This window comes from Diabrotica virgifera, chromosome 5, assembly GCF_917563875.1.
Source record: "Diabrotica virgifera virgifera chromosome 5, PGI_DIABVI_V3a".
Taxonomy (NCBI): Eukaryota; Metazoa; Arthropoda; class Insecta; order Coleoptera; family Chrysomelidae; genus Diabrotica; species Diabrotica virgifera.
Window position 1 is genome coordinate 29,407,678 of NC_065447.1, and position 25,585 is coordinate 29,433,262.

A 25,585-nucleotide genomic window follows, 5' to 3' on the forward strand; every position below is an offset into this window, starting at 1 on the left:
TTCTGTATTTTTAAAGTTTTAAATCTAAATTTTAGCCAGGTTCACAAAAGAAAAAAAGGTGAAAATTTATATCCGCTTTGTACTTGGCACAACAAAGGTATTTGTTTAAAAAAATGGTTTTTTAAATGTGCGTCTTTTGCTGAACTTTGTAACAAAAAAGTGTTGAAACTGAAAATCTATTTTATTTAAAAGCTTGAATTAACCTTTAACTATAAGGAATTTTTCAAGCGCATGAAACTTGTTTTGTTGGTTCTGGATAATTTTGAAAATTAATAACTTTTCCAAAAATTTGAATTGCAAAATTATTTTGCGAAAACTACTTGATCGTTTGTGCTGAAATTTTGAAAGTTCTATGTGGCTCTTAAATACATGAAAAAGATAATTGAAAAACATTTATTTTTGACAATTTTTTAGTAGCTTTTGTTAATTTTGTAATTTTGCAATTCGATCTTGTAGGAAATTTAATTTGTCTTCGCAAAATTTTTCTAAAATACATACCTTGCTGCTGAGATATGACAATCAAAGAGTGCAAAAAATTGAATTTTTCTAATTTTTTCATAATTAAATTGTTTAGCCCACCTTTTGAATTGTCCACATTGTGAAATTATCATTTCTAACAATATTTATGCGTTTCTAACCGAAACGCATAATTACAATTAAATATTTAATAAAACATTATCACTTATTTTTTTTTTATTTATAACGATTATATTTTTGTTTCTTTTCAGCTTTAGTGGCTTTTGGTCCCGCCGACTTCGCGAGGGTGATCTATCTGCACCCTGGATTTTCGGCGGGGTGCACTCAACGAATCTACCTCCCACAACCCCCAAAGAACTTTTCTCCATCGAAGAAAGCTACTTCCAACAAATCATCAGCGACAACATGGAGAACGACCTGCGAGAAATCCTCCGCGAGAAAGCTGAAAAGCACCGCGACTATTACAATTCGCTGATAGGTACCGACATTACCGACTCCATTAGTTCGCCTTCCGACCAAACGATGGTAGTACCGGTACCGATCGCGGTTTCGGACGCGCCGGTGACGACAGAATTACCTGAGCCTAGTAGTACGGGGTCTACTACCACAAAACCGAGGCAAAGAAGACGGGGTGTTTATGAAATTGAAGGAATGCTACCGGAACCTACCGAGTTCAAAAGTGTCAAGCTGCTACGGGAAAATTACATCGCGATGTTAGAGAAAACCTCGAAACAACTCTCGCGAGTGTCGGAAAGCCGCGACGAAAACTCGGAAATTTCGGATGAAAAGCCGGAAATTTTGGAAAAATCGGAACTGCTGGTACCACCGTCCAGCGGGTACAGTAGTTCGACCGCTTCCGGGGCTAGTGACGATGAGCGCGAAAAGAATTGGAGGAAGATCGAGAGACGAAGCGGCAGCTCTGATTCAGCTGTTCAGAGCGACGAGGAGGGACCGATTCAGTCAAATTGGGGGGAGAAGAAGGAGGAGATTTTTCCTATTGATGGTAAATATACTTTAACCTATTTATGAATATTCTATTATTAAGTAACTAAAAACAGTGCCGGATTTAGGGTATTTGCGGCCCTAGGCCAAATTACCCCGAGCGGCCCCCGATAACTTCACGATTATGTAATTAAAGAATAAAGACTTAATAACAATAATAATACTAATAATACTTAACAACACTAATTGATGTGGCGATACCTAACAACAATAATCTACTTAGTAAATTTACTGAAAAGATCGCCAAGTACAGAGATCTAGAAATTCAAATACGAAGGCAATGGAGAATGCAAAGTACCCAGACGATACCGATTATTATGTCTACTACTGGAGTCATTCCGAAGACCCTCCTCGAAAGCATAAAAAAGCTGGGTCTAAATGAACACCTTTATAAGACCATACAGAAAACTGTACTACTTGCGACGGCCAGATGCGTACGAAAATTTCTGGGAGATACACCTGCATTCCAAGTCACCTAGGGCTCGATAACACGGAAAGAGTCCCACCAGAGCTCAATCCTTTTGATACCGTAGGTATCTGGGATGAGTCAATTTTCCCCTTAAAGGGAGTGTGAGCCGTATAGCTAAATCTGGATAATAATTAAAACGTTTATTTTAATTTTACTCTTTAAAATTCGTAATACAAAGTATAACATAAATGAATAGAAATGCCTCTAATGTTCTATTTGAATACGGACATATACTCTGGGCTAATTAGCAAAATGCAAGGAAAAGTTATTTACCAGCAATTTTATTGCTGGAATCGAATCCTATTATTGTATGTATTAATAATATAGGTATGCAAAGTCCGCAGATAGTGTGCTACTTTTTTTATAAACAAAATGGCGCCCGAAAATCGTGTTTTTTTTTTAATTTTTGCTCTATAACTCCAAAGATTTTAACTTTACACCAAAAACACTCAAATAAAAATTCACCGCAATTAAATTCTGCATAGAGACATGTTTTTTACGATTCACTTTGACGAAAACTTTCCCCGGAAAAAGCGGGTTTTTCCAACAAAATCTTTAATTTTCAACTAAACTTTTAGATAAGTAATTGTTAATCAATAATTAAATAACTTGGTAATGTAAAAGTCCTTTTCGTATAGATTATAATTACAGAAGTCGATAAAAATTGAATGGACAGTTTAGCAACAATTGAACTGTTAATTAAAAATTTACGGTCGCTATAATAACGACAATAATTATGATGTATAATAATAACTATGATTTTTCCATAAAAAGACACTATACCTATCTAATGTACTTTACAGAATTGAAATTGGACTATTTAAGCGGCCTCAGGAATATTTTAAAATTATAAACAATTTTTTGGCTTATAAACAAATAGAATATCTCGGGAAATCTTAAACTAAATTAAATTGTGAAAACGGTGTTCGAAAAACAGCAGCAGGACGCTTCTTTTAAAAGAAAAACGTTTAATTACGACGAGTGGTTCCTGAGATACAACCTGTGAAAGTTGACCGGAATTTACGGCAAAGATATAAAAAATAGGATCATAATTTTTAAACCATCACCTTTTTATTTTTGTCCTCTTTCTCCACACCAATTTTAATATCTTTAAAATACTCATAACATATATTATTATAATATAAACTATCGATAATACGTGTGAAAATTGCCAAAAATAGCAAAATTCCAATCAAAAATTAGGTTGGAGAAAGTGTAACCCTCAAAGTTCAAAATCGGTATACGTTAAAAAATGCATTTTCTTGGCTTCCCATGGAGCAATTTCCTTAATTTTTTTTTGTTCCCTAATAACTCGAGTAGAGCCATCGAACTAACGCATTATTAAATGCCAAACTTGCTTTTGTTTTGTTATAATAGATTAATTTATTTATAAGAACAGAAAACTACATATTTTTTCCAGTTGTAGGCTTTTTTTTAGATAAACTTACTACCAGTGTACCTTTTAAAGTTAAAAACATAAATATTCTAATTTTAAAGCTTTATAATTATTTAAACAATTTTTATTTAAACAAATTTAAATTTTGTGTTATAATAAATAAATTAATTTATTATAACAAAACAAAAGCAAGTCTGATATTTAATAATGCGTTGGTTCGATGGCTCTACTCGAGTTACTTGGAAACAAAAAAAGAATGAAGGAAATTGCTCAATGGGAAGCCGAGAAAATGCATTTTTTTAACGTATACCGATTTTGAACTTTGAGGGTTACATTTTCTCCAACCTAATTTTTGATTGGAATTTTGCTATTTTTGGCAATTTTCACACGTAATATCGATAGTTTTTATTATAATAATATATTTTATGAGTATTTTAATGATATGAAAATTAACGTGGGGAAAGAGGACAAAAACAAAAAGGTGATGGTTTGAAAATTATGATCCTGTTGTTTATATCTTTGCCGTAAATTCCGGTCAACTTTGACCGGTTGTATCTCAGGGACTACTCATCACAATTAAACGTTTTTTCTTTTAAAAGAAGGATCCTACCGCTGTTTTTCGAATACCGCTTTTGGAATTTAATTTAGTTTAATATTTCCCAAAATATTCTATTTGTTTATAAGCCAAAAAATTCTTTATGAGTTTAAAATATTCCTGAGGCCACTTAAATAGTCCAATTTCAATTCTGTAAAGTACACTAGATAGGTATAGTTTCTTTTTATGAAAAAATCATAGTTATTCTTATGCGTGATAATAATTGAGCGACCGTAAATTTTTAATTATCAATTCAACTGTTGTTAAACTCTTTATGTAATTTCTAATCGGCTTCTGGAATTATAATCTATACGAAAAGGGCTTTTACATTACCAAGTTATTTAATTATTGATTAACAATTACTTATCTAAAAGTTTAGTTGAAAATTAAAGATTTTGTTGGAAAACCCCGCTTTTTCCTGGGAAAGTTTTCATCGAAAAAAACACGTCTCTATGCAGAGTTTAATTGCGGTGAATTTTTATTTGAGTGTTTTTGGTGTAAAGTTAAAATCTTTGGAGTTATAGAGCAAAAATAAAAAAAACACGATTTTCGGGCGCCATTTTGTTTATAAAAAAAGTAGCACACTATCTGCGGACCTTGCATACCTATATTATTAATATATACAATCATAAGATTCGATTCCAGCAATAAAATTGCTGGTAAATAACTTTTCCCAAAAATGGCCTATTCTCCGATAATCAGCCCAGACTAATACTAGGTTGAAATGTATTTATTCTACTAATTAAATAACCTTGGTTTGCAAATTTGGCTAAAATCCCAAAACAGCTCTAACAATTTCTATATTTATAGAAATTTCGAAAAAGAAAATTTATAGGAAAAATTCTATATTTATAGAAGCCTTTGAGATGTTGGTTTTTCGAAGGATGCTGAAGATCTCTTGGACAGATCACGTGACCAACAACGAGGTGCTGAGAAGAATGGAGACTGAAAGAGAATTCCTATGGACTAATATTGTAAAAAAAATGGTTATCTAGGAAATAATTTACATAGGAGAAAGATACAACTTTTTACAACTCATAATGGAAGGGAAAGTGGAAGGAAGAAGAGGTTCAGGAAGAAGAAAATGCTCCTGGCTGAAGAACGTGAGAGACTGGACAGGCATGGACACACAATCGATACTAAGAACCGCTCAAGATAGAGAACAATTTGCTGTAGTTATAGCCAACCTTCAGTAATGGAGAAGGCACCTTAAGAAGAAGATAAAAAATATATAATTTAAAATGTTAGCAAACAGCAGTTATTTGTAAAATATTAATATTGCTAAAATGATTATATTATAAATAATTAGTATTGTAGTTAATTGTTAAAATTAAATACCATTTGTTTCATTCGGAGGGAAAAGTACAGATGACAACAAAAAACTAAAGAAAGCCGAGTTGAAAAGACATTATAAGTAAAAGAACAAGCAAAATAATATGAACTGTACTAGTAATAGGCTACGGTACTGAAAAATAAAAATATCAATGCCTGGTTGCACCAACAAATCTTAAGCTCCAGCTTAACCCAGCTCAGCTTATAGATAGGGCCGACTTAAGTGTCACATACGTTGCACCATAATTTTCAATTCTTATCAATGCAATCCACATGACAATCCATTGTGGCAAGCTGAAAATTGATCTAAGACTCAATGGTGCAACGCATATGTTTCGTTATCGCACGCTTTAAGCTTAAGATCTGTTGGTGCAACCAGGCATAAGAATACAACAAATAAACTTCTAGATCGTTCAATTCATTATTCATTATTCTCTTATAATAAATATCATATCTAAACTCTAAAAACTCACTTTTCTAGCTTTTTTGGCTGCAAAATCTTTAATCAAATTTTTAAAGTCTAAGGCTTGAAAAAGCTCAGCATTTGAAACAAAACTGACCGAACTAGACAATCTAGAATCTTCATCAGAAGTCGAGTTACTCAAGTAGTTTTTGATTATTTTCAACACGCTGAATGAGCTTCCTCCAGATGCATTAGATGTCATCATGCATAGTAGAATGCGCAAAGCCGTGTCCATATTCGGAAATAATGTTGTTAACTGTTTTTCATGAATGATTTTCAGATACTCCAAAAGTGTATTTCTCGGAGGCTTGGTAATCTTGTTGTCATGAGGTTCTCTTTCTTCATCAAATATACCTTCAACAAAGCTTTTGAACTGTACACACTCTTCTCCAAAGTCGCCATCTATGTTGATTCGATACTTTTTAGTCAAAATAGAAACGTTTACCCCGATTTCTTCATTAGAAATTGATGATAAGTTGTTTTAAATCCATATTCTTCATTAAGACTGAAATAAACTTTGGACCTTTCATTCAATTCTGAATAAAGCGTGTCAATTACAACATTGAATCTTTAAGTTTTCTTTGCCATTAAAGTGGGGTTCAGTGGATTTATCTTCTTCGTCTTAGCCAGGGAGAGCTTTTCTTTTCGGGCGTCTTTTTATTTCAAGAATATAGGTTTCATTTTTAGACAACTCTTTTCCTCTTTTTCCATAGGAATCAAAGTTGTCTCTCAGACTCAATGCATACTCCTTTAGAGATTTGTATGTTGCAAGTCACATTCAAGTCTGTAGCAGTTAATGTTTTGTTACTCTTGTCAAAACATTGTAAAATACCGTACCACGTATTTAGTAGAATAGCCATTCTCTTATTTGAAAAATTGTTTACTAATTTCAATTCAATTAGTATTATTTTTTTAGCAAAAAATTTGTTTTTTACAAAACGCTGCGGCCCCCTTTTGCTTGCGGCCCTAGGCCGCGGCCTAGTCGGCCTAGTGGTTAATCCGGCACTGACTAAAAACAAAAATATCTATGAATATTGTTATTTTTTTGTACAAACGTTTACATAGATACATAAATATTATTAATTGCTAAATTATTAATAAATACTTTCAAAACTCCGAATCAAGAATTTAAAAGTAGCGTTTTACATAATGAACTACGTAAAAATATTTCTTTTTCAACAATATTTTACTGCGTTACTTTCCTACTTTCATAATCATCATAAACTTCATAACTGATCAGGGCCGACGCTACCATGTGTGCAAAGTGTGCATCGCACACGGGCGGCCAAAAGCAGGCCACTGATGATAATACTTCTTTTAAAACGAAAATAAATTCAAAAAATTAAATAGTAATGATTCAGATATTTCTATAAACTCTAATATTCCAAACAATCTAAACAAAAATGCCAGAAAATGTTATTTATTATATGAACTGGCCTTTTGCATCTGTAGTCATAAAGTAGTTCCGGGAATGCTTTTTAGTTCAAAGTGGCTGGCGGATTTCGGACTTTAAGATATTTTTATCTACGTGGCCCATATGCGATTCTTTCAAGTCTGAACATTTATGATTTGTTAAGACAGTACGATACGACAATAGGATACTTTCCGAGAATTTAGATAAGTGCTTGTTAAGTTGCTCTCATTGAGTAATAAAAAAGTCTTTTTTTTTGTTACCAGATGGTTTAAAAAAATCTTTTTTATTACTCGATGGTTGCTGTTATGATATTGTTCCTTTATGCTTATGTATTGTTATGGATAGAGTTATAGTTCAGTCTAAGTTGAGAATTTGATGATTTTAGACACGCTTTTCTTTTGCACACTACTGTATTTCAAATAGGTCTTGGTCCCGCGTACCAAAAAAAGTTGATTATTAGCAAGCTGAAAACTTGTTAATAGCTTAACGGTGTCTAGTCGTGCAAACTTTAATGTACCGGAACATAGAACAGGGGAAATTTTAATTGTGGAACAGTTTAAAAATTTGGAACGACAGATTACGAAAACGTCCCATGTATTTTGTCGAACAGAGCATCCAATTGATTTGTTACCCTTTCATTAAACTCTCATGCAAAAATCAGACTGATATTACTAACCAACATGATTCCTGTCATTTGACATGTTCTTCGTGTTCCACTCATTAAAATGCTCAGTTGGTGATAAACACCAGTCTAATTTCTGCATGGGAGTTTAATGAAATGGTAACAAATCAATTGGAAGTTATGTATGACAAAATACATGGAACGTTTTCGTAGTCTGACGTTCCAAATTTTTAACCTGTTCCACAATTAAAACTTCCCCTGTTCCAGTGTTCCCATACATCAAAGTTTGTCCGAATAGACACCGTTAAGCTATTAACAATTTTTCAGCTTGCTACTAATCAACTTTTTTTGGTACGCGGGATCCAGGCCTATATATTTAAATATAGTAACGTCGAGATCAGAGCAATTATTATTCATATACGCGTTATGGTGTCCTGCAGATTTCTTTAAATACTATGTAGTACCTACGTTGAAACGACTAAAGTGTTGGAAGGGGCGGCAAATATTAAGTTGCACACGGGCGGCCAACACTTTAGCGGCGGCCCTGTAACTGATGATACAGAAATGAAATTTTACAACTTGATCTTCGCGAATAATAGATCAGTTTTTAATAAATAGTGAATATAGTGTTATTAGCTTTTTCGTATAATATGTAGAAATTTTCTTGTGATTGTGAGAGATATGCATGAGGGAGTAACGACTAGTGTTAGAACAGGTGTGAGAGAGACTGATAAATTTCAGGTGAAAGTAGGATTGCACCAAGGCTCGGTGCTTAATCCTGATTTATTCTCATTAGTTTTGGACCAGATAACAGCGAAACTACAGGGTAGTATTCCATGGTGCCTAATGTATGCTGATGATGTAGTGTTAATAGGAAATAGTGAAAGAGACTTAGAACAAAAACTGGAACAGTGGAGACAAGCTCTGGAGGAAAAAGGTTTAAAACTTAGTAGGACAAAAACAGAGTATTTGGAATGTTCATTTAAAGATGGAGTTACTACAAATAAAATGGTATTTTTGGTTGGTGAAATGATTGTGAAAAGCAATAGTTTTAAGTACCTAGGATCGGTATTACAGACTAATGGAGAAATAGATGGAGATGCATGCAGTAGAATTAGGGCTGGATGGATGAAGTGGAAAGAAGCGAGTGGTGTGTTGTGTGACAGAAAATTTCCAATGAAGCTGAAGGGAAAATTCTATAAAACAGCCATAAGACCGGCTATGATGCACGGAACTGAATGTTGGGCAGTGAAAAAGAAAGAGTAACAACGAATGCATGTGGCGGAAATGAGAATGCTTAGATGGATGAGTGGAGTGACAAAGAAGGATAAAATTAGAAATGAGTATATTAGGTGAAGTCTAGGTGTGGCACCAATTGATGCCAAAATGAGAGAGCATAGTTAGGTTAAGATGGTTTGATCATGTTCAACGTCGAGACGTTAATCACCCAATACGAAGAATAGGTGAAGTGCAGATTCCTGGAAGGAGTAGGAGAGGAATACCAAAGAAGACCTGGGGGAGACAATAAGGCAGGACATGTTGGTAAAGGGGATTAACATTGATATGACCTAAGATAGAATCGTGTGGAGAAATGCAATTAGGGAAGCCGACCCCGCATAGGGATAAGGCAAAGAGAATGATGATGATGTAGAAATTTTCTTCTTCTTCTTCTCGTAGCACTACAACCCTGGAGGAGAGCATCTTGGCTGACTGCACAACTAGCTTCCATTTCGAACGGTCGTCGATGAAAATTCGGTCAGTGGGTAGCCCCATTATTTTTATATCTGACCATATGTTATTAGTCGAGGAAATGAAACTGAAAAAATGGCAAAACGTCGCAACTTTTCGTCCAGCATCGATTTGTACAAAAATTTGGGATTAGGCTCATTTCACCCTCTAGTTAATTTTCTATATTGAGGCGTTGAACGCCTTTGGTTTTTAAGGGTGAAAACTACCCCTAAAAAATTACTTGTAACAATTTATAAAACGACATTTTAAACTTTAATATTGTCAACATTTGGTTCTTATTAGTTACATAATGATTATTTTATGCTTTAAGATATACTATCATAATATTTCAACCCTTAAAACCAACCCTGTTGGAGCTATATATTAAAAATTACTTATCCTAAAAGAATAATTTCGGCTTGCATCGATTTACATATAAATTTGGTATTAGGATCATCTCACCCTATACTTCATATTCTGTAATATGCTCAAGGGCGTCGATTATTTTTAAGGGTGTAAACTACCCCTTATTGTCAAAAATTATATAAAAACATTGTAAACTTTAATATGGGTAAAATTTGGTTTTGATTGGCTAAAAATAATGATTGTTTTATGCTTTAGGATATCATCATCAATGGTGCTACAGCTCTATGAAAGACCCTCGACCTTCCCAAGTCTATTACGCCAGTCAGTCCTATCCATTGCCAACCGTTGCCAGTTTGCTGCGCCTATTTTTCTCCCATCCTCATCTACACCATCTTTCCATCTAAGTTTTGGCCTACCCCTGTTTCTACTTCCCACAAGTTGTGACATAAGGATTCTTCTAGGAGGGTTGTTATGCTGTGATCTTGCTAGATGTCATGCCCATCTTAGTCTTCCTATTCTTAAATCAAACAAATGAAATAGAGAATGTGGAAAAATCCCCTTACGAATAACTCACACATCCACTATTTCGGGCTTATAAGAGATACTACGTCTTTACCACCAAATATATGTTTATATCTGTGGTATACCAGGTGGAGATGCCACCGAATATGCCTCTCAGGATCCTTCATTCAAATATAAGCAGAAGGTTTTCATCTGCCTTGGAGATGGTCCATGTCTCCGATCCATATGTCAACACTGGTTGTATAAGGGTTTTGTATATGGTTATTTTTGTTTTTTGGCTTAAGTTTCTGCTTCTCTTATGTCTACTCAGTCCAAAATAGCATTTGTTCTCTAGGATTATCCTTCGCTTGATTTCTTCCGTCATGACGTTCTCCTTGGTGATCAGGGAGCCTAAGTATGTGAATTTGTCCACCACTTCAAAGGTAGAGTTATCAACAGAGAATTGGTGACCGATGTTTCTGGCTCTATTGTTGGGTGTTGATGCCATCATCTTAGTTTTCTCCTCGTTTACTTTCAGGCCCATATTACCCTATTTTTGAGGCATTTGAGAAGGTGGTATACATTTCTTCTAGTTTGCGTGTTGTGCGGGCGTGTTGAGCCGTTGTACGCTTTTGGTTTTTAAGGGTAAAAACTACCCCTAAAAAATTACTTGTAACAATTTATAAAACGACATTTTAAACTTTAATATTGTCAACATTTGGTTCTTAGTAGTTACATAATGATTATTTTATGCCTTAAGATATACTATCATAATATTTCAACCCTTAAAACCACCCCTGTTGGAGCTATATATTAAAAATTACTTATCCTAAAAGAATAATTTCGGCTTGCATCGATTTACATATAAATTTGGGATTAGGATCATCTCACCCTATACTTCATATTCTATAACATGCTCAAGGGCGTCGATTATTTTTAAGGGTGTAAACTACCCCTTATTGTCAAAAATTATATAAAAACATTGTAAACTTTAATATGGGTAAAATTTGGTTTTGATTGGCTAAAAATAATGATTGTTTTATGCTTTAGGATATAATATCATAATATTTCAACCCTTGAAAACCACCCTTAAGAACATTACAATTTTTATAAGTAGATAATTTAATAGATCTATAGGATCTATACAGAAAAAAAGTAGAATTAAAGAATTACAAAAACATTTATTTACACCATACGAACCAGTTCTGTGGTATTATACATGCATTGAATATGAGCGGACTAAACTGCTCGTCAAAAGTTAGGAATATAGAAAATTCTGCTGAATTTTTATAGTAGATTTTTTCGTGAACAGAGTAACGGATTACGCTAATTTTTTTTGTTTATTATTTTAGACTTTTCTTTAGTATTTACAGAGTTATGCAAAGGTTTACTCAAACTTTTTTTTGTACTTATACCGGGTGGAAGAAAAGAAATGTTTTTCTTATGTTAAGTTTGAGACGCCCTGTTGAGAGGACGAGGTAGAAATGGGAGTATATATCAAAATGGTATTGTAGTCTTATGTTTTGTGAACATTTTGTTTTTTGAATGTCCCTGATATCTTTAGAAATAAAAAAAATAGACAGTTTTGTAATTTAACATGTGTTTTAACTGAAACAAAAGTTTGAGACACCTTGTAGGGAGAAAAGGCACAAAGGTGAGTATACCTCGATATTTTGTTGTAGTCTCATATTTTGTGAATATTTTATTTTTTTATTTCTCTGATATCTTTAATAACAAAGAAACTATACGATATTACTCTTTAATATGTGTTTTAACTGACGACATGCGTCATATCACACATATGAAACATAGAAAAACATATTAAAGAGTAATACCGTCTAGTTTCTTTGTTATTAAAGATATCAATGAAATTGAAAAAATTAAATATTCAAAAAATATGAGACTATAACATAATATCGGGGTATACTCACCTTTGTGCCTTTTTCTCCCTACAAAGTGGCTCAAACTTTGGTTTCGGTTAAAACACATGTTAAATTACAAAACCGTCTATTTTTTTTTGTTTCTAAAGATATCGGGGACATTCAAACAACAGCATGTTCACAAAACATAAGACTACAATATCATTCTGATGTGTACTCACATTTGTACCTCTGTTCTCCCTACAGGGTGTTTCAAACTTAACACAAGAAAAACAAATTTTTTTCTTCCCCTCGGTATAAGTACAAAAAATAAGTTTGAGTAAACCTTTGCCCAACTGTGTAAATACTAAAGAAAAGGCTAAAATAAAAAAAATAGCTAAATTCGTCTGTTCGCGAAAAAACCAACTATTAAAATCAGCATAATTTTCTATATCACTAACTTTTGACGAGCAGTTTATTTGAATATTTCGAAAAAAAAATTGTTTTATAAACATAGCTCCTTCATTTTTGGCAATAAAAAGTTTTTTCAAAAATGATTTTGTAGGATTTTTGAAGAACTACAAGACTGTGTAAATTAAATTGCGTTAAATCCCTTACTTTTTAATTGAGATGGGTTTAAAGTGCTCGAATAAGGGGGTGTTTGCTCGTAAATAGAGGTTTTACACACCTATGTCTCGCTAACTGTTTACTGTAATCAAAACCTATGCACAATATAATTTTAGTTATTACAAAAGCTACAATTTAGTAATCTATCATTTTTTTCGAATCTCCAGTATTTTCGGAGATATTTGGAAGTAAATGGTGAAAAATGCGAAATTGCAAAAAATCAATTTTTATTTAAACTCCAATTTTTCTAAAATAGGTCTTTTAAATAGATCAAACTTCTTGAATGTATTAACAATACAAATATACAAGGAATTACATAAAGGTGAAGACCAATTTTTAATTAGGAGGGTAGTTAGGGGGTTATTTTCACTGATTTTTTCGTAGAGAAAAGCAGGTATCGACATTTTTTTGATCATAAGTCGCTCTATTTTCATGTACGAAATTTTCTATTATTATTATTTTATGAAAGGTTTAATTGTATACTTGAAAAAAGATTAGTTAAGTTTTCCTCGAAAAATGCAAAGTTTTCCCGTTATTTAGCTTTGAATATTTCACATTATGCATTTGACGAGAAAAGCTAACTTTTAACATGCCGTATCTCGGTTTGTATTGGTTTTAAAGATATTATAGAAAAAGAATTTAGTTTGTGTTACTAAAAGATACAATTTTGTTATCTGCAGTTTTTTTTTTTATTAAATGCCTATTTTTCGAGGTATTCTCAAAAAACCCTTTAAAAAAGTCGATTTTTTCGACGAAAAACTGTTATTTTCAAGCGCGAATAACTCGAGAAATATTAGTTTTACGAAGAAAATGTAAAAAACATTTTTTTCTTAGAATTAACGTTTACATCGAATTACATGGTTAAAATGTAATAAAAAATTCCCACCCCCGAGATGGGTTGACAACCACCCCCAAGGTTTTAGCTGACAGCGGCATGATATAGAAAATGATCCTTGGACTATTCCCTACCTTCTGTGAAAATTTCAAGTAAATCCATGCTGGACGAAAAAATTGCGAGCCAAAATGCTTCATTTCCTCGACTATATCTCTTTATTAAATTCGTAGACGTCGTAAGGGCCTTCTTATTCCTGTCGGGGCTTCCGTCTAGATTAACTTGGTAAGGTGGTTATTCGGACTCTATGAACACGGCCAGTCCATCTAAGACGTTGAGATTTAGACTCTTAGACCTTCGACCTTCTAGACTACGTCGCTAGCTCTTAGCTTTACACATCTGTTTGAGCCATAGACCTAATAAAGGATAGACCAAAGGTATGTACCTTTCTGTGCATCGAGGTGTAACGTCAATATCAATGGACAATATTCATTTGTGGTCTAGCCACCTTTGTCTGTCACATGAGCGGGATCTCTTTGTAAAAAGATATAGATAGACCACCGATCGACTGCCCTCGCGTTACGCTATTTTGCTCAGTATGCCTTGTCTATCCTTATTATGTCTATGGTTTGACCTCGACATTTATTCTCATTCGGTATTTTCGGATTTTAAACTCCATAATACTAGAACAGACAACTGATATGCAAGAACAACAAGTTACAACTGCAAAAAGCAGCAAGAAGAAAAATCTGGATCTGGACATGTACTGAGAGGTTGTAACATTTTTTTTTATATAATAGGATTAGTTAATAATTAATTTACCCGTTGGATTAAATTTTAAACCCACTAGTACTCATTACGGGTACGCCTATGGCCGTTTCCGTAAATAGCTACCCTTGGCTAATTGTATTACCTTAACGGTAGAATTAGCGGTACTGGCTCATTTCGTTGTCGGTACGACAAACGCAAAGAAGTTATAGAGACCCTAACAAAATAGTATTGTTAGAAATTTTCGGCATAAAGGCAATTTTAAACTACGAGTATTCGCATCATAAAACTAGTTCCGTTTTTATAACGTTTAAAAATAAAGTAATAAAAGTTCTGTACCGATATCGTGTAAAAAACATTTTACCAGCCTACTAACCCCCGTTAGGTTCGTTGCCTTTCTCTTGCGGTCTGTTTGAAGCGCGATCTTATTTCAAAGGATCTATTTTTTTTAACACTTTACAACTCAAATACCGTTACTTTACTTAAAAACGCAAATAGGTCGGTTCTTTTTGAGAAATGCAATTTTTTTGAGAGGGGAAATATCCCCACTTTTTTAGAAGGAAAGCATCGCAAAGATTGCGAAGAGAAAAAGGGGACTTGGCGGCTGAATGGCTGGAAGTACAGACGTGTGTCTCTAGAGTACCGTATATCTTATCTACCATCTACCTTATCTACAATATATCTTATCTGAGTGATATTCACTCTCTTATCGTACCTGTAATTGGATCTAACATCCGATTAGATTCAAATTACCAAATAACTTCAGTCCTTGCTTACTAGTTAAAGTAAATTCAGTGCAAATTAAGAGGCAGAGTAACTGTAAGTGTCTTAATTATACTACCTACAACTATTTCCAATAATAGAGCAATCTATGGGCTATCTACCTCAAACATATCTTCATCTGTGGTTAAGGCTAACCTCCGATGAATCTCATCAGCGATTTCATCCATAGAATCTTTTATTCATTAATAAAACTTTTCTTTATCAAAACTAAGTACAAACATTCACTAATTCATTAATAGCTGTGCGATTGGCTTTTTGTTTATAAAACCAAGTGCGGGGTGGTTTTTTATTTTTTGAACAGTAAACGTTTGTTAACTTTGTATGCTTTGCATTTAATTTTATTATATCTTTGTACTTTATATTTTCTATCAATCATTAAATTTACCATATCAGTTATCTCGAGATAAGCCCTAAACCAGTAAAGAGAGATTTCTCATTATAGATGCTTGATTTGTTTTTTTTTTAATTCATAACCAGGCTCTCTTTACTGTGTTTTTAATTGTGCATGTTTTTGTTATAATATGATACTTGTATGTATTCTATCATAATATTTAATATTTTTACTGTGTTTTTAATTGTGCATGTTTTTGTTATAATATGATACTTGTATGTATTCTATCATAATATTAAATATTATGACAGAATACATACAAGTATCATATTATAACAAAAACATGCACAATTAAAAACACAGTAAAGAGAGCCTGGTTATGAATTAAAAAAAAAACAAATTTTGTTTATTTCTAACTGTACACCACAACACATTAATTGTTGGTGCAGTTTTGATTGGTGATTTTGTTTTCTCTTTATTTCTTGTGTTTTTTTTTGAACTTACCCTTCTGGTGAGCCATTTGTTTAATATATTGTTTTTTTATTTATTTCACTAGTTTTATTTATCTACTCATAATAAATTCCCTGATAAGAAGTTACCGCTAAATGTTTACTAATTAACTGTCTATATCTTTTCTTGTATTTGGCCTCAGAACCTCATTATCTTTCCTTACCTACCTGTTTTCGTTTCTAAGGTTTCTTAATTTTCCTCTTGCAACCCCAAAAAGTTAAGTGGCGCCCTGTATCTCTTCTCTTATCTTAGGTAATTTTACCCATCTATCTTTTTATCTGTTTCTCTCTCTTCTCTAATCTACCTTCTCTTGTCTTATCTTTACCTATGTCTTCTATTGACTCCCTTCCACGTTCCAAAAGCTAGTTTCGAACCCACGACTCGCTTTCCACCTACCATCTGGCTGCCGTCACAGTGTCTCCATTGGTGACCTTTCTAGCACCATCCAAAAAAAGGTTTCCGAGGTTACAAACATAGATTTTTAGAAAATATTATGCAAGGGAAAATAGCAGACAAACGCAGTCCAGGGCGAAGAAAGATTTGGATAAAGACACGGTTATGAAGCTTACAAGCTTGGTATGGTATGGTATTGATACAACCATGTTATTTATGGTGTCGGTGTCAGAGAATAAAGTTAAGGTAACCAACGTTATGAAAGGACATGAAAAAAAAAAGAAGATATTCGAAAGCTAAACTGATCAGTTTTGCCACAACACACCCGTATATTTAAGATATATCGGCTTAGAACTTTCGCCAATTCATTGTTATTAAACTACACAACAAATAACTAGATTTACGTAATACACAATAACAATATTTATGAAATGGTACTATTTTAGCTAGCGATAATTATTCCAATTATATAGATAAACGAGACAAGAGACAAAATTTTTACAACGCAATGACGTCACCAGTGTACATTAACCTGCTGACTGTGATAAAGTCGGCATAATATTATCTAATTAGTAAAAACATTTTCAATTTCTTTGATAAGAGTTATCACGAAGGAATTTTTGCACCGATTGGTCATTGAAAAAGCATTTCAAGTATTTATGAATAGTTATAGTTAGGTACGTATGATTATACAGTGATGAGCGCGCTAATAGCCGGCAAAATAACGCAAAAGATGGAAAACATATTAAGTTGTGAGATAAAAGAGATAAAACTAGTAGAGGTGGGAAATTTAGCGATAGAAACTTGTAAATTTACATTATATTGATTATTTTTCACTTTTAGACGTATCAGATGGGCATGTCAACACAGACTGTCACTGCCACAGTGGTATGTACTTAGTTGCCAAACTCGTCTGATACGTCTAAAGGTGGGAAACAATCAATATAATGTAAATTTATAGGTTTTCATCGCTAAATTTCCCACCTCTACTAGTTCCATCTCTTTTTATCCCGTACACGTTAGCTAAGAGCTAGTTGACTTTAGTCATACGTATAACGTTAACGTGACATTATCATTTTTTTAACTTTGAAATAAATAATTTTGACGGAGCTGTTAGAACGACCCGTGTTGAGCTGCCTCCCCCCCCCCCCACTTGCAAAAATTAAAAAACAAATAGCCCTGATTTATGAGCTATTTATGAGCTTTCATATTCCGCAAACTAAAAATTTTGAGCTCGTTCCACTGAGCAGGAATTTGATACTTTAGTGGGGGGGGGGGCTGAGTCAGCCCCCCCCCCCACTACTTAGAAATAGGAATATTGAATCGGTTTTTGCGGCAGAATTACGAGCTATTTATGAGCTCTTGAAATTATATAGTTTCGATTTTTGAGCTCATCCCCTTCACCCCCAAACAACCCTTTAATTGATTTAACTTAAGAGAAAGATGCTGAGAAAACTTAAAATATATCGTATTGCGAATATAATTCCTATAGCTTATATACTCTAAGAATACACTATTAAATCAAGAGCATTTCGATTATTGAGCTACAACCCCTTCGCAAGAAAACCACCCTATCTTCCCGGCTTAAGAGAAAGTTGTACTTAAAATGCGTTAAACTAATTATTTGGCGACTACATATCATTTAATAATTTATAAGCTTCCAAATTACGCGCATTTAGATCAGTAAATTGCAATTTATTTTGTATAGTGCAGTCACTGAAGGTAAACATAAACGATTACCTTCAATTTCGGTGAACCTTCATCGATTTTCACGAAAATTGGTCAGTGGTTAGAGGATACGTCAAGAAACAAAGGTGACATGGTACCACCTTGCGCCTTTACCCTGAGGGTGGATACCGCCCCTTCTCGGGGGTGAAAATTATTTTATAAAAAATAACTGCACAAATCAATAAAAGAACAAATTAAAAGCAAAATTTATTATATAAAGTTAATAAAATAAGTAAATCTATAAGTATATCTAATAAGTAAATATATTTTTCATAGGTATTTCTAAGTACTTTGACAAGTATTTAGTACCTAAGTGTTATAAAATGCATCTCTTTCCCGTTATTTAAGCTTGAACCCTTAGATTTTGAACGGTCGCGGAAAAAAATATACATTTAATTACCAATAACTTACTTTAAATTAACATTAAAGAGTTTTTCAAGTAAGCAATTTATTATATTTTTTATTAGCTTCAATTTTAGTGATGAAAACTTACAGTTTTTGAGTCATTTATGAAAAATCGCTCTAAAGCATGCATTTTCTTTCCAAAAATTAAAATATTTGATCTTTAATAACTCAAAAAGTATTGATTTATTTTAATCACATTATATAACAAATTTTGCTTACAATTTGTCCCTCTCTCTATTTGTGGGGTTATTTTTAATAAAGTAATTGTCACTCCCGAGAAGGGGTGACATATACCCCAGGCTAAAACCCCAACTTGTTATTGTCAATTCGTGAAAATAAATGGCGATTTACCGAAATCGAAGGTAATAGTTGATTTTTACCTTCAGTGACTGCACTATAGAAAGAAAATGGCAATTCAATAATTGAGATGCGTATATTTTGCAAGCTCATAAATTATTAAACGATATGTAGTCGCCAAATAATTAATTTAAATTATTTTAAGAACAACTCTCTTAAGCCGGGAATATGGGGTCGTTTTCTTGCGAAGGGGTTGTAGCTCTATAATCGAAAGACGCGTGATTTAAGAGTTTATTCTTAGAATATAAGCTATACGAATTAAACTACTATTAACTTTTTTGTAAAAACTTAAAGTTTTTCAGTGATTTACAAAAAAACCTCTTCAAAACATGCATTTTTTTCACAAATAATTAAAATCTTTGATCTTTAATAACTTAAAAAGTATTGACTTATTTTATTAACTTTATATAATAAATTTTGCTTTTAATTTGTTCTTTTATTGATTTGTGCATTTATTTTTTATAAAATAATTTTCACCCCCGAGAAGGGGCGGTATCCACCCTCAGGGTAAAGGCGCAAGGTGGTACCATGTTACCTTTGTTTCTTGACGTATCCTCTAACTACTGACCAATTTTCGTGAAAATCGATGAAGGTTCACCGAAATTGAAGGTAATCGTTGATTTTTACCTTCAGTGACTGCACTATACAAAATAAATTGCAGTTTACTGATCTAAATGCGCGTAATTTGGAAGGTTATAAATTATTAAATGATATGTAGACGCCAAATAATTAGTTTAATGCATTTTAAGTACAACTTTCTCTTAAGCCGGGAAGATAGGGTGGTTTTCTTGCGAAGGGGTTGTAGCTCAATAATCGAAATGCTCTTGATTTAATAGTTTATTCTTAGAGTATATAAGCTATATGAATTATATCCGCAATACGATATATTTTAAGTTTTCTCAGCATCTTTCTCTTAAGTTAAATCAATTAAAGGGTTGTTTGGGGGTGAAGGGGATGAGCTCAAAAATCGAAAGTATATAATTTCAAGAGCTCATAAATAGCTCGTAATTCTGCCGCAAAAACCGATTCAATATTCCTATTTTTAAGTAGTGGGGGGGCTGACTCAGCCCCCCCCACTAGGGTATTAAATTCCTGCTCAGTGGAACGAGCTCAAAATTTTTAGTTTGCGGAATATGAGAGCTCATAAATAGCTCATAAATCAGGGCTATTTGTTTTTTAATTTTTGCAAGTGGGGGGGGGGCCAGCTCAACACGGGTCGATCTACGTGGTCTCTCCACATCCGCCATCGTGCTCTTGTCCATCTCACTACGCCTTGAACGCCTAGCTCTCTCAATGTGTCTTCGTTTCGTATTCTATCTCTGAGTGTGATACCTCTTATGGATCTTAGGGTTTTCATCTCTGTTGTTCTCATTATTTGATTGGTCTTTGTTGTCTCGGCCCTTGTCTCAGCTGCGTGTTAGTACGGGTCTAAAACATCTCTTATAAATGCGGACTTTGCTTTCGGAGCTCATATATTTATTCCGCCAGATTATATCCCTCAGGAAACCAGATATTCTCGCTGCTTTCGTTGCCTGCTGTTTTGAAGCAGGAAACTATTGTAAGTGGTCATTTTTTATACGTTTATACTGATAATTTCTCACTTCTACTAGTTTCGTCTCTTTTTATTTCACAACGCATTATGTTGTCAAATGGGTATATTTCTATGTTCTATTCAAATGTATCATCATCTGATTGTGTCGTCGTACTGATAGGTGGCAGTTTATTATTAGGAGGACCTAAACCAAATCAACATAATGCAGATACATATTTGTATAACTTTAATTACCTACCTACCAAATCATTTCGATAGTAATTTTCGGAGAAAAGTGCAGTTTTCGCGAGACATGCGGGACGTCCCACGGGACAAAGCGCAAGTCCTGAGTCCCATCCCGCAAAAAAATCGCTGGCACCTCCCGCAGCAAAAGTCACTGTACCGCCTCGCCCCTCGGGACAAAGTGCGGGACGGGACATCATGCGTGCATCCCTAACATTTACCAGGATCGTCATTTACAGAAAACTTTATAAATCACGTAGCATACACAAAAATATTTAACATCAAAATGACAAAACAATCATAATTAATTGGTGTAATTTGTTTTTTTTTTCGCATTTCGACGCAAGAGGAAACCTTGTATGAACGCGATACTTAATTAATTTAATAGCCATTGCGTCGTACGTGCAACTAAACACATATAGTTGAAATTTTGTCAAATTTATTGCAATTGAAATATTTTTATAGCATAGGGGCAAAGGGGGTGTCGTGACTGATTGATGACCATGAGATTTTTATGTATTTTGACCCGCAGAATCGGAATCTTCAACATGATGCGAATGTGATAAACACCAGTCTGATTTTTACATGAGAGTTTAACGAAAGGGTAACAAATCAATTGGATGTTCTGTCCGACAAAATACATGGGACGTTTTCGTAATCTGACGTTCCAAATGTTTAAACTGTTCCACAATTAAAACTTCCCCTGTTCCAGTGTTCCCATACATCAAAGTTTGTCCAACTAGACACCGTTAAGCTATTAACAAATTTTCAGCTTGCTATTAATCAACTTTTTTTGGTACGCGGGATCCAGGTCTGATATTATTAATGATAAATTAATAATTAAATAATTATTAATGATAAATAAACGAAATAATAAATTATTATTCTACAGTGCGGTGGAATAAGTGTTGTCCCCCCTTGTTAACTTGTTTATTTTAAGAATATAAGCAAAACGCTCGGACAGGTCGATTTTTAAACTAATCATAGCATATTATAGTATCAACGTTTCGAAGTTTACGCGATCCCTCTTCAGGTGACAGGCATAACTTTGATTTTTTTAAATAGTAAAGTACATCATGTGATACCTCATTTAACAGCTTTTGAAATACTGATTTCAAAAATGTATAATGCTTTAATCCTTTTTGAGATCGTAGGCGCAAAATTTCGGTCGAACTCTTTTTAAACGCATTTATTTTTTTTCGAATTCTGAAAAGACTAATAAGTATTTTTGAAAAATTTAAGCGCAGAATGAAAGATTAGATTATTACCGAGGGCTGACAGTCCCTTAGAATAAACAAAAAGTTTCTTTTGAATGATATATTTGAAATTAAAAATCACACTAAATTTTCTCTTTTTTTCACCACTGTGACGCATTAAAATAAACATTATAGGAGTTCTCAGGGACTTTGGACCATCGAGAATACTGTAATATTACATTCTGCGTTTAAATTTTTCAAAAATATTTATTAGTTTTTTCAGCATTCGAAAAAAATGATTGCATTTAGAAAGAATTCGACCGAAATTTTTCGCATACGCTCTTAAACAGGATTAAGTATTATACATGTTTGAAATCAGTATTTTAAGAGCTTTTAAATGAGGTGTCATATGATGTACTTTCCCATTTAAAAAAATCAAAGTTATGGCTGTCACCTGAAGAGGAATCGCGTAAAGTTCGAAACGTTGATGCTACAATATACTATGGTTAGTTTAAAAATTGAGCTGTCCAAGCGTTTTGCTTATATTCTTAAAATAAACAAGTTAACAGGGGGGCAACACTTATTCCACCGCACTGTATAATGGAAACAATAATGATTTAATAGATATTGCGTCGTACGTGCAGCTGAACACACATAAATCTATAATTTCGTTGAAATTTTGTCAAATTTATCGCAATTGAAATATTTTTTAGCCTTGGAGCAAATAAATATAAACAATCATTTGTTAGGGAAACTTGTGGTTTCCCTAACAAAATATTTTCTTTGGAACCCCACTAAATACCTGAGATTGCGGTTGTATGTGATATTCATTTGCGTCAGCAAATGCTATTTATCGTATCTAAGAAATACAGAAAACCTCAATATCTTTTTGGGTAATATACATTTTTCTTGGTATCTTATTTTATATAATACGAGTATCCGTTTTGATAATGAATGTGTCTACACAATTTTAAAAACAATAAAGGGTAATCATCATCAGTGGCGTTACTGCTCTTTATGAACCAAAGCGTTCTTCAGAACAATCCTCCATTCGCCCCTGTCTTTGGCAACTGTTCTCCATGCTCTAATTCCAATAGATTTTAAATCATTCTCTAAGTTTTCTTGGGACGTAAGTCTCGATATTGCTCATTGTCCTATGGGCCCTCTTCGGTCAAAAACTTTTCTGACTATGGCATCTGCCTCTCGTCTGATTACATCCATCTGACCTATCCATCTAAGGCGTGAATTTTACAACGTCAGATTCTCCAAAACTTCTATACAACTCAAAGTTGTAACGCCTGCGCCACAAACCTTGTCCTTTTATGCCTCCATAGATTCGTGTTAGGATTTTTCGCTTAAAATGTTTGAGCAGTTCTTGGTCATTTTGTGTAAGTGACCAAGATTCTGAACCATATGTTAGCACTGGTCTTATTAGTGTTTTGTAGACAGTCAATTTAATTTTTCTATGCATTTTTAAGACCATCTGTCTTCTTAAGCCATAGGAACACTTATTGCCGAGCACTATTCTCCTTTTAATTTCTTCACTGATCACTGACATTGTTATCTTTAGTTAGCAGCCAGCCGAAGTATATGAAGGTGTCGACACCTTTCAGTTCTAGGTCGTCAGTTATTATTCTTGTAGGTGTCGGGTTGCTTGACCTAGTGCAACACATATATTTGGTCTTTTGAACATTTATATTTAGTCCTATTCTCTGTGCAGATGCTCCTAACGACCGAAATGCTTCAGTCAGAGATTCTGTGGACCTACCTATGATGTCTATGCCATCTGCGTATCCGACAATTTGTAATGATTTGTTAAAGATTCGTATTAATCTGGGAGTCGAATTATTTCTTCTAATGCCAGGTTAAATAAAAGACACGACAGTCTATCACCGTCTGTCTTAGTCCATTTTTTAAATGGAAGTGTCTTGAGTAATCGTTTTGAGAAATCCATGCTCTCTGCTCCTGTGAGTGTATGTTCAGTTAAACGGACAAGATGAAGCGGTATTCGAAATTCTACCATAGCAAGTAGAAGTTTATTTCTATTAACGGAGTCGTATGCGGCTTTGAAGTCAATGAATATGTGGTGGGTGTCGACGCCGAACTCTAGGGTTTTTTCAAGGATCTGCCTCACTGTAAATATCTGGTCCGTTGTTGATTTATTAGGACGGAAACCGCACTGATATCCTCCTACTATATCTTCAGCGTAGAGGAGAAGTCTTTTGTACAATACGTTGGACAACACTTTATATGCCATATTGAGTAGAGTGATGCCTCTATAATTATCACACACCATCATGTCTCCCTTTTTGTGTAGAGGACACAGTACACCTAACTTCCAGTCTGTGGATGTTTCTTTCTGTTGCCAGATTGCAGTTATCAGTTTATGTATGTGTTTCAAGAGGGTGTCGCCGTCGTTTTTGAAAAGTTCGGCAGGGATATTATCCGAACCGTGGGCTTTATTATTTTTCAGTGTTAAGATGGCTTCTCTAATTATTTCTTCTTTGGTGGGGAGTGGCTGCCGATCATCTTCATTCTCTTGTAAGTTCGAATTAATATTCTTACAACCAAGAGAAATAAATTTAAATATATTTTAAAGTATTTTCAAAGACACCAATAAAAGTACATTTTCTTGCTACATGACGAATAATAGAACAGGTAATTTCCATAAAATATTTGCTGGCAAATATCAACAGCCTACCCAAACAATAAATTATATCAAGAACCGACCAAGCGCGACACTCATAAACACGCAAACATTCTTTATAAGATCAGACCTTAGTCTGGAGCTCAGATTTCGAATGATCAGATTTTTCTGTCTTGCTCTATAGCTGAGAACTTTGAACAATGGATTCGGCAACAGAAACAAATATCAGTAGTGCAATATGGATCGACGAACTTCACAACCAGACGGTGCGGCGCAATAAAAAAAATCACTTCAAGAAAAAAACTTCAAGATTTGTTTTGTTATTTTTTTATCAGCTCTCGTTTCAATCTCGTATCAGTCGAATATAGTTTTGGTATATTTAGATATTTAAACCAGGGCATTTAGCACAAAGTAAATAGATTCTTAAATACAGCACCTAGAGACTTGCAACTTTTTGCATTGTGTTCAGGATGATGTCAGGAAAAGATTCTGCTATAGAAAAATTGGTTAAAATGCATAGTTGCATGGGCGTATTCGTATTCAGCGACCCCAAAATTCGAGGCCAAAAATCTTCGAAACTCCTGAAGATGACGTGCCTTAGCAGTGACCGTGGCCACCAGGTGCTCTGGGGTTCAGTTGTGATGGCGTATTCGTGTTCAATAACCGCTAAAACTACTCTTGTAATATGTTTGCATCCATTTAGTGCCGAAATCGCTTGAAACTCTAGAAGATGACGTGACCCTAGACACCAGGTACTCCGGGTGTCGGTTTGGATGGCGTATTTGTTTTCGGCAACCCCAAGATTCGCCCGAATAATCTATCTACATCAGTTTAAAGCAGTGAGACTGGATACCAGTGCTCCGGAGGTCGATTCTGATGGTGTATTGGTGTTCAGCGAGTCCAAAATTCTCCATGTAATCTGTTTGTATCAATTTAGTGCCGATATCCCTCGAACTGCCAGATGACGTGCCTTAGCAGTGACCCCGGGCACCAGGTGTTCCGGAGGTCGC

The 25,585-nt window shown here is 34.0% G+C and overlaps 1 protein-coding gene across 5 annotated transcripts in view; it reads left to right on the plus strand.

Annotated features, from left to right (window-relative positions):
* LOC114334761 (uncharacterized) overlaps window positions 1-25,585 on the plus strand; it is a 601,548-nt gene that overhangs the window by 161,032 nt on the left and 414,931 nt on the right. For all 5 annotated transcript variants that reach the window (XM_028284875.2, XM_028284855.2, XM_028284860.2 and 2 more), the window contains one exon: window positions 729-1,480. In XM_028284875.2, coding sequence (XP_028140676.1) covers window positions 729-1,480 — 752 coding nt within the window. The remainder of the gene's footprint in view (window positions 1-728; window positions 1,481-25,585) is intronic.